This window comes from Platalea leucorodia, assembly GCF_965183815.1.
Source record: "Platalea leucorodia genome assembly, chromosome: 6".
Classification (NCBI taxonomy): Eukaryota; Metazoa; Chordata; class Aves; order Pelecaniformes; family Threskiornithidae; genus Platalea; species Platalea leucorodia.
This window is the reverse complement of record NC_138828.1, coordinates 60933258-60943519: the sequence shown is the minus strand read 5'-3', so window position 1 is coordinate 60943519 and position 10262 is coordinate 60933258. Positions and strand designations below refer to the sequence as shown.

General features: G+C 44.1%; 2 protein-coding genes across 3 annotated transcripts in view; one reads left to right on the top strand and one right to left on the bottom strand.

Moving 5' to 3' along the window:
* Nucleotides 1-174: 174 nt before the first annotated feature.
* RPL9 (ribosomal protein L9) lies at nt 175-5811 on the bottom strand. The gene is made up of 8 exons (XM_082316412.1): nt 5757-5811; nt 5282-5328; nt 5084-5199; nt 4089-4184; nt 3624-3756; nt 1923-2003; nt 1318-1437; nt 175-291 (listed from the first exon to the last, which is right to left on the bottom strand). Exons 2-7 carry the CDS (start codon nt 5325-5327, stop codon nt 1331-1333), a joined length of 579 nt encoding a protein of 192 aa, XP_082172538.1. The 5' UTR covers nt 5328; nt 5757-5811; the 3' UTR covers nt 175-291; nt 1318-1330.
* An 85-nt stretch (nt 5812-5896) lies between these two features.
* Nucleotides 5897-10262, top strand: part of LIAS (lipoic acid synthetase) — a 9587-nt gene continuing 5221 nt past the window's right edge. For both annotated transcript variants that reach the window (XM_082316410.1, XM_082316411.1), the window contains exons 1-6: nt 5897-6070; nt 6643-6815; nt 7503-7596; nt 8369-8449; nt 8681-8837; nt 9704-9761. In XM_082316410.1, the coding sequence (XP_082172536.1) occupies nt 5987-6070; nt 6643-6815; nt 7503-7596; nt 8369-8449; nt 8681-8837; nt 9704-9761 (647 nt within the window). In that variant the 5' untranslated portion in view covers nt 5897-5986. The remainder of the gene's footprint in view (nt 6071-6642; nt 6816-7502; nt 7597-8368; nt 8450-8680; nt 8838-9703; nt 9762-10262) is intronic.

Here is a 10262-nt window from a genome sequence, read left to right as displayed (position 1 = left end):
ACCATCAGACTTCGTTCGTCTGGATCTTCTCAGAGACCGGTAAGCAACGTGTACACAGTGCTAACGTTATCTTGCATTACTCTCTGACAATCTGCTTCTCCAAAAGCCAAAGACTTGGAACAGGTTCACGCAATCACCATTTAGTTCTTAAAAAAAAAAAAAAAGAGGCCAAGATATGAAATAGGTTTTGTTTTATTAAATCTCTCAGGGTCTTCAGGCTTTGTATCAGATTCTTCAAGCTGGTACTTGCTGATCAATGTCTTGTGGTGGTTTGTTTCAGGATCCAGACAACTGTAAATAGAAAGTTAAGAGCTTTTAGAAAGGTTTTAGCACTGCAAATGTGAAAGTTTATAGACATATGACAAGTTAATTTACCTGACAGTTTTAACGCAAGACAGACATTAATAGCTCAAAGAATTTCCTTAATTTTATTCAGAAAAGATTACTTAAAGATGCCTTCAAACAACAGCTCACGACTGTTTAACGAGCGGGTAACAAGTTGTTCCGTCTCTCAAGGAACTCGGAACAGCACTAAAAATAATTTTTTCAGTAGCTTGCAAGTGTCTGGCACCTGGCTGGTGATAAAAAAAATTCTAGTTTATGAAACTCACTTCATTTCCATCCTCTGTCTCAAACTTAGGTTCAGAAGGCACGCAACATTTATTTTATCTGCAACTCAGCCTGTCTCATCCTGCACGAGCGTTCTGTACCATGTGTGGAACCACACATAGCTGAAATGCATCAAATTCCTTTAGCAGTTAAAATTCTTACATTATCCCAAAATCCTTGTACACAACTTCAGTAACAAATGCACAAGGTAAAGAGTCGTCCTTGTTGAACTGACCTGTGTTGATAAGCATTTACACACAAACTTCCCAGAAGACCTTTATATATAAATTACAGGCTGACCACTTTTCTTAGTGGTCAGTGTCCAGCCAGGGGGAACATCAGTCTAGGAAAGTCTTCTCTGTAAACAGCTGTAAACCGGTCTGTCATGCTAGGTCAGCTGCATTTAAATTCTCAGCCACCACCGTAACTAGCATTCACAGCGTAGAATGCACCACTTTAGAGTTAGGTATTTCTCCATACAGTAGCATAGCACCAAGTTGATGAGAGACGGAAAGTTGCTGTCAAGAGACCTAGCAAAATTTAAGTTTTACGATACCTCTTACGATGCCTTTTACAAGCACAACTCCATCCCTGTTGGGACACTGCTTAACCACAGCCTTGTTAAAGTACATAAACCCTGCCAAGTCCCCAGATTGAGTAACCGTCTCTACACGGAAGATGTACAATCTGCGTTAAGATGACACCAACCTATTAAAGAGTTTTACTCATCTGCCTGCTGTACTGTTCCTTTCTCGGAGACATAGATACCATCCAAGAATTTCCTGATATCCTTGTTCTTGACGGTAGTGGCTTGCTGGATCAAGGCGGCTGCAGACAAAGCAAGACCATTAGCACAAAGCAAGAGGTCCGAGCCAACTCGTAGCCTTTGTTTACTCTCCAATGTTTCAACTAACAAATGAAACTGTCATCTGGAGAAAGGAATTACCAACTTGAAATCCTGTCAGTTCTAACAAAAGCAGAATGCCTTTCACTGAGCCCCTCTTGGCAACTTGGGGCAGTGGCAGTTCATTACTGCACACTCGTACCACTGAAAAGCTGAAAAGTTTGATGTCAAAAAGGCCATCAATACTGACTCAAAAAAAAGGTTCTGTGGACTTGTAAAAACATCTCTAAGTTTAGGAAAAAAGTGTGTGAAACTATGAAAAGCAGTTACGGTGACTAGAGGAAAAAAAAAAATTCTGAGCTGTCGTTTACCTCAGGGTCTGAGGAAAAAAAGGCAGTTTGCTAAGTTGACATCTTCAGATAAAGGTGGCCCTATCATTCTATCTTCCCATGCATCTACTTTCACAAACCTGAATTGGAGACCAATTCGATGTCATTCCCTTCAAGGATCAGCTCATCCTTCTGGGCTTGAGATACCGCACAGGAAACACCTACAGAAAGGAAAACACACGCTCTACATGATTGGTGAAGACATTAAGTGTACTAAAGAAACAGTATCCATGTCCCGTCCCAATTTACAAATCTAGAAGGTAGCATTCCAGGCAATAATTAGCTTCTATGACTTTGTTAAAAGTCTCCCCCAAATCCCTTCCTGGATTGTCCTCCCTCACAGTTTCAGAACTCAAAGATTAGTGCAAGTCATGCTCTGGATTGAAAGCAACTAAGTGATATTCCTATTTACATGTTACTACACTGCAGCATTAATTGCCAACACCGCGTACAAGCCAGAGATTTTGCCAGCATGGCTTCGTCAGCTAGGTGGTGCCATTTTCCACATTCTTATGTTCATTAAGACAAAACTGGAGTCACACCAATCAAAAGTCATTAAAAAAAACCCTGCCCCCAACATCTCAAGCACCATGTTTATACTAGCAACACTGTGCACACTCACAAGGAGTAAACACCAGGACATGCAAGAGCCTCACAGGAAACTTTGATTTGCAAGGAGAATAACACAAGTAAGTTTTTATAGTTTGGTCTATTTAGTCAATAGATGTTAGCTTTTAAGCCAGCACTTTACTATCATTGATGTAAATGCTGAGTTAAAAAATCAAATACAATAATCAAACCCACCCTTAATATCCCACAGTAAATCAAAGTCAAAGCCACCGTAACTCCGCACTGTATCTACCAGAGTTTTTGGACAAGTCTGATGCTTTCATCTAAAGCCACCCCAAAATACCATCAGTCACCCTAACTATCCCTACCCACACCTTCACCAGGAGCGGAACTATCAAAAAAATGGATATGGAAAGTCTTCCCTACAGTCTTAAGGTAACTGCGTTTACAGAATCACAGAATCATTTAGGTTGGAAAAGACCTTTTAAGATCTTCAAGCCCAACCGCTAACCTAGCACCGCCAAAAGTCCACCACTAAACCATGTCCCTAAGCACCACATCTACCCATCTTTGAAACACCTCCAGGGATGGGGATTCAACCACTTCCCTGGGCAGCCTGTTCCAGTGCCTGACTACCCCTTCGGTGAAGAAATGTTTATGACATGTTTTGTCTCCTCCTTTCGGAAGTTTAACAAGCTCCATCAAATGCCTACCGTGTCAGACATTTTGCTAAAACGCCAAGTACACAAGATGTAAAACGAACAGGCAAGATGATAATTTTGAAGTTTATCATACATGCTCCTAGACAATCGGGAAATTCCAAATACACCACCACTTCAAAGACCAAAAATACGATGTGGTGTGAAACTTGTTGATGTAAACACAAATCTAAAATTAAAGCCCTGCAGTTTACCAACACTGTCAAGATCTCACAATGATGAAAGTAAACACTGGGCTCCTTGTGACTCGTATTACAATAACTAGCTAGAAATGAGTTATTAGCTAGCTCTCATTACTAAAAATAAATTACAACAGCATTATTAACAATAAATCTCAACAATGGCAAAGGTATCATAAGATTACATAAATTCAGGCAGGCAAACACTGTTTCAACAATCATTCGCCAGCTCCGCTATCAGTGGCAGCACCCGAAGAAAATAGTTTAGAAACCCTGGTTAGAAGTAGCAAAGTACAGCTGCAGATATGCTCACCTGGCCTCATCCGCACTCTGCGAATGTACTTCTCTCCCAAGAAGTTTCGGATTTCCACAAGCGAGCCATTATCCTGTATGACTACGTTGATTGGGAAGTGAGCGTACACTGACCTCATCTTGTAACGAAATCCCTAGGATAAAGGGCATCAGGACATATTGAAAGCAGAATGCATCCAAAGGGTAAAACAGATGCATCAAATTTGCTGGAGATATCTAAAACCAAAGTATATTGGAAATAGTTTCTTAACAAGGGCAAGCCACTGAGCCCAGGAGACATCCAGAGTTTATTGTTCATGCTTTCTTCCACCTGCAGAACTTGTTTGACAGCACGTGCAAGAAAAGAGAAAGAGAGAGCAAGCTACATCTTGGATGCTTAGAAAAGCTCTCACTAAAGTAAAAGGCTGTCTATTGATGTCGGTAACAAAAATGACACGAGTTATCCTATTTCAAAACAGAAACTCACCAGTGTAACACCCTTTATCATGTTCTGTACATGGCTGCAAATTGTGCGAACTGTTGCCAGCTCCTTTCTGTTACCCCACCACTTGTCCACACGTAGCTGTGTTAAAAAAATAAATAGAATTAACAAAGTTTTCAGCTACACTTCAAAACTAGGAATGAAACATTTTTGTGACAAACTAAGAGTGAGAACTTCAGGTAAACTACTTAAAAGCCCTCCTAAGCAAAGCACAAAGATATTTTGCTTCTTGGAAAGACTATTAGTTAAAGGCCCACTTAGCTGAGGTCTTTTAAGTCCTAACCCCCAGACCTGTAAGACATCATTTTTTCTTCGTATCTCATTACTAACAAATCCTCAAAGAAGCTGGGATAGATATTCTGACATCTTAAGCTGAAAGACGTTTTGTCAAATGCTAAACACTGAACAGGTTGTTCCAAAGTCAGTCTCTCAGGTATTATCTATCAACTTTCTAATGAAACACTGTGTGTGGGTCCAGAGTTTTAATGCAACGCCAGATGCTTGTGAAAAAGTAGCTGAAATCAGCCACTCTTCCCTTTTTTTTTTGTCATCTTTAAGACAATACAAAAATACTATGCATTTATTTAGAAAACATCTGCTTTCCTGATGTAACTTGCTAATTCTGGAAATTAAATGTAGAGATTTAGTTTTTGTCTAGCTAAAACTTGCCAGTTTATAAAACACAGCACATAGTGATCAATCCCCTTCCCAGTAACTATCTGACTGCAATAACAAAACAAAATCAATTGACAAATTCACTCCAACGCATCACAGTATTTCAAGAATTCCAGTTCCCGAGTAGCTCCCGAGGTTCCACGATACCAGCCTCTTTCAGAAAACACAAAAACACACGAAAAATTAAGCAACTTACCTGCAGCTAAAAACTGTGGTCCAATCTCCTACACTCCCAAGAAGTTGTAAAGCTAACTGTAATGCTACCCTCCCTCTCCGGGCAGAGAAACGGCCTCTGCAGCACTCACCTTCTTGTGTTTCTTTCCCAGGAGGGAGAGCTCCACATTGATGTGGTTAAAATCCCTTCGCAAGGTTCCTCTGGGGCCCTTTACAATGACCGTCCGGCCCTTCAGCGAAACACTGACTGGAAATCAAAGGCAAACGCAGGTTAACCGGCCGCGGGGTGGGCACCACGAAAGGCCTTTGCAAGGCGCAAGCGGACGTACCTTGCTCGGGGATGTCAACGGTCTGGTTGCTGAGAATGGTCTTCATCCTGCGAAGGACAACCCAGAGCAGCTGCAGACCCCCGGGGCAAGGCCCTTTGCCGGCGCCCTCTCCGCTCCTCCCCCGCACGCACCCCAAAACGCGCCGCCAGCGAGCGCCGACCCCAGGCCCCCACCCCCTCCGCCCCGCCACGGCGCCGGGCTCCCCTTCCAACACCGGCACATCCCGCCCGGGCCCCGCAGGAGCGGCGGGAGGCGGCGGCCTCAGCGCTCAGCTCCACAGCGGGGCCCGGCCGCGGCCTAGAACGGCCGGGGGAGGGGGAGAGGGGGAAGGCGGCCTCCCGGGGGCCTCCCCGCCGCAGGGCTTGGGACGGGGCGCGGCGGCCGGGCCCCGGGAGGCCGCCCGCGGCCGGGCGCGGCGCTCGGGGGGCTGCCCGCGGCGGATGGCCCCGGATGCCGCCGCCGGCCCGCGCCTCACCTCGCAGCAGGCAGAGCGGAAAGAGGCAGCGTCTGACGTCATCACGTACTTGTAGCCGCTCCCGGGCCCTGGACGTCATCACGCCGAGGTAGCCGTCCAAGAGGCAAGAGTAGCCGAGGCCTGGCGCGCGCGAGCTGGCTGAGGCGGGCAGGCGGGGCGGCCGAGCGCTGAGAGGATCGATCGATCGATCGGGCGGGCGGGCCGGGTCCGGCTGCTCGGCGGGCGCCGCCATGTCGCTGCTGCCGCGGGGCCGCCGCTGCGGGGCCGCCGCCGCCACGGCCGCCCGGCGGCTGCTGCTGGGGCCGCAGGCACGGGTGAGTCAGCGCCGCGCCGGGGCCGGGTGCCGCGGCGGGGTGCCGGGCGGCGGGCTGCCAGGCGTACGGGGGCGGGCGTTGCGGCCCGGCAGCAGGGAGACCGCGGGACGGGCCCCCGGCGAGGGGACGGGGCGCATCGCGGCGGCAGGGGACCCCCCCCCGCCCAGCTCGGGGAGCTGAGCCACGGATCCCACCCGCGTCAAGCCGCTCTCCTGGGAGCCGGGCCGTGCTGCCTTGCCCTGGGACGGCCTCCGCCGGCTGCCGGCCCGGCGGCGCAGCCTCAGCCACCCCAGCGGCTGCGCCTCCAGCCCCCAGCTCTCCAGTCAATCCATGCAACGCTGCTTCTGTCCAAAACCGGTGTAGCTTAGTTTGATATGAAGATATTTTGGAAGAGGTCATGCTTTGTGTTTCACGTGACTTAAAAGGAAGACGAGAATTACGTGTTTCACTTAAAGGCAATTGGGAAAATCCTTACAGAAAGCGTACGTTAGCCACCAAGAGGACAAGTGGTTATTGAGTATATAGTGCTAGTACATTTATAATTCAATAAATCACAGCGTTGCTTCTTTTAGGTGTGTGGGAGCCATGTGTGTAACCCGTACAGAACATCAGGTTCTTTGCCAGAGGAAAAAAAAGTGTTTCTGCAAAATGGACCAGACTTGCAAGACTTTGTGTCTGGAGATCTGTCCGACAAGAGCGCGTGGGCTGAGTATAAAGGCAATTTAAAGCGTCAGAAAGGAGAAAGGTAACTGTGATTTTAAACAACTGTAGTTGCTTCCATGCACTACCTTGCACGTTTAGTATTAACTACAACATGCGCACAATGTACTTATATTAAATTCTGTCATACTGGCTTGCCAATTTCATAATTTTTCAAGAAAGAACAAACATGTTATTAACTTCAAATGCATAGAAAACATGAAGACATGGTGGTATCTTCTCACTTGAGTACCTGTGCCACCGCCTGTATTAAATTACAAATATACATCGGTAGGTAAGTGTACCCTACTTTAGTGTCGAAAAAGCACAATTGATAGAGTAAAACAAAAAATTAAGACTAAACAAATGCTTAACCCCCCGTATTTCCAGTTATAAATTTGATCAGACTTTGTGATAGCTGTGTAATGTACGCTGCCATTAATTGTTGCAGTCTCCAGCGTGGCACTGTTAAATCCCACCGGTATGGTTAACAGTTTTAAACCTTCCAATGACAACAAACTCCTACTCTTGAATGTTGGGATGATCATAACCATGGAAAAGAGAAATCTGTTATGACCATGAATGATGTTAATATTGGTTGTTGAGTTGTGTCAATTTTCAAGGAACCTTTCCTCGTTGGGATCTGTAACAAATTAAAGCGGATCTATGAAGTTAATGGAAGCTTACCATGCAAACACTTTATTAATCTTTATGTTTGCTTGATGTTATTCAGGCTGCGACTTCCTCCGTGGCTGAAAACAAAGATTCCCATGGGAAAGAACTACAATAAACTAAAGAATACCTTGAGAAGTTTAAATCTTCATACGGTAAATCTATTTCCAACTAAGTTTTCCTGTAGAAATAAGGCATTTTTTACAGATAGAGAATTATTTCTCTGTGGAGGACAGGTAGAAATAATGTCTTGCGTGATCTTCAATGCTGAAACCAAGCCCAATGCTGATCCTTTTTGCCAGCAGTGAATTTTACCTATAAAGAATGAAGACAAATCCAATAGAGTATTTCATGGTTTTCCTGCTGTGATTTTAAATGCTAGGGTTTACTACCTGCATCACCAAAGAGCTCAGAAGATGCTATGTGTGACTGTTTTTAATGGAAACACACACAATTTCAGAGTTACATACATGTTTTGCATGAAAAGAAATACTAGAAATATATGTATTTCATTAAATATACCTTCCAGATGGTAAAAAGTGGTGGGTATACATGGAGAGCTTTTTTTCCTTTTTTTTTTTTTTTTCCAGAGTAAGACTATGCATCATAGACTTTGTGAACATTTTATCAATTTTTAAATTTAAAATGTTAATGACAATCTGTGCTAATTAATGAGGCGGTTATGTGGCTGAGGAGTTCTTGGAGTTGTGAAGTACAGGAAGAGAATGGTAATGGATGTCAGGAAACAATTCTTCTTTTCCTAGCTATTCTGCTGCCTTCTTACAGAACAACATGGATCTCCTCGTTTATCACAGAAGGAATTATGTTTTGTTTGTAGGCGACTATTGAAACTGATTGATAATATAATAATAATTTTCAGTAACAACACTGAAAAAAGCCAGGTACATTACTGTTGTTTAACTTCAGGTATGTGAGGAAGCACGTTGTCCCAACATTGGAGAATGCTGGGGAGGCGGTGAATATGCTACAGCTACAGCTACTATTATGGTAAGCCATTAACCATTTCTTAAGTATTCTGTTAACGTTTGAGCTGTTTGTAGTGTATTGTTGGATCCCCACTGTAGTGGTGTGGGTTTATGGCAAGAAATTTAGAGTAAATCACTGTCCTCGTTGCTTTGCTTAGTATTGGGATTTATCTGGTCTAGCTTACGGAGCTGTTCTCTGCTGAGCGATAGCGATGTGTACAATGTAAAGGCAGGAATGTCTTTCTTATTTCAGCTGATGGGTGACACATGCACTAGAGGCTGCAGGTTTTGTTCAGTAAAGACAGCAAAAAATCCACCTCCACTGGATCCCGAGGAGCCTTACAACACAGCAAAGGCTATAGCTGAGTGGGGCTTGGATTATGTCGTATTGACGTCTGTGGACAGAGACGGTTAGTACGTTGGCTCTCATCCCTTCCAGTCTAAGCTCTCATGTGCCTTACATGGGGTAGACGCAGACGTCAACAAACATTTGTGACTCAGCGCAGTTGTTGAGGATCGCTATTTTAAAGGAGTGGACAGCGCTGAAACTTTGGAAAGTTTCTACATATTAGTATTTCTCTATGTCTGGTAAAATATAACAGAAGTTATGCTGTTATTAAACGTCAAGAATATTACAATACTAAATATTTTATAACTCATTTTTTGCAAAATACATAGATATACACCATGTTCTATTACTTGGTTAGCAAAAAAACCCCCACAAACATGCATACACAATACCATTATAGAACTTCCTTCCAAAAACTAAACCTGGAATATATTCTACGTAACAGAACTGAAAGTTGCCTTTTTCTAAGGTTGTAGTAGCTCCTTTGTGATGACACCACATAGGCGGGGAAAACCATTGTAAAGCCTGTTCAGTATACTTTGGTGGAAAGTCTAGTAGCTTCAAAACGGCTTACAATAAAAGAGCAATAATACATCTGTTTCAGTTTTTGTAGAACTGTTTCTCAGACCAAAACCATAAATAGATAAAGCCATTCTGTGCTCAGGCTGACACTGAACCTAGAGGCGTGTAAATTCGGAGTTAACATTTGAAGTCTGCCCTCGACGATCACAGTTAGACTTTGTGCAGAACAAGGCTTGGTAGAATATCTGTTGTAAACCTTTGGTGTAAGCGGTAAGATAAGACCGGGGTTTGACTGCCTTATTAGTTTGCATTTACATTTGGCTCTGTAGGTTTTTTGTGGCTTTGCTAATAAGCAAATACATTTCTTGAACTGAAAAATTAACTGAATAATTGAAATACTTGTAGATATGCCTGACGGTGGAGCAGAACACTTTGCAAAGACGGTCTCTCATCTGAAAGAAAGGTATATCATTAATGTATTACTATTATTAAAACTGTAGAATGTGGTACTGCATAGAGGTCAAAATTGCCTTTAGCTGGATTATTCCAGGGGCCATGCAAATACAGAAGTCTGCCTTTAGCCTATCTGTGCCCCCTTTTTTTTTCCTGTTTTTCATCTTTCTCATATAATGGCCCCAACGTATTTTGAATTTGGATGCATTTCCAATTTAGCCCAGGCTTATTTCAAGCTAAGCACTGGATGACTTCTTTGACCACGTAGCTCGTTTACCAGGAAATGAGTACATACTTATTGAGGTATGTTCATTCTTGAAGCTCGGGGCTCAAACACTGGATTTAGAGAACAGTGTCACCACGTTACAAAAGACGTTGGGTTTCTCTTTCAGCAGCCATCAGATTGCTTTGTGTTCTCCCACAATGGCGGTTTCTAAGTCTGTGATTGTACCTTCCTGCGTTCCCTGGCTGTGCCTTCGTCACTCCCTGCATCGGTGCCCTGGGCGCCGTT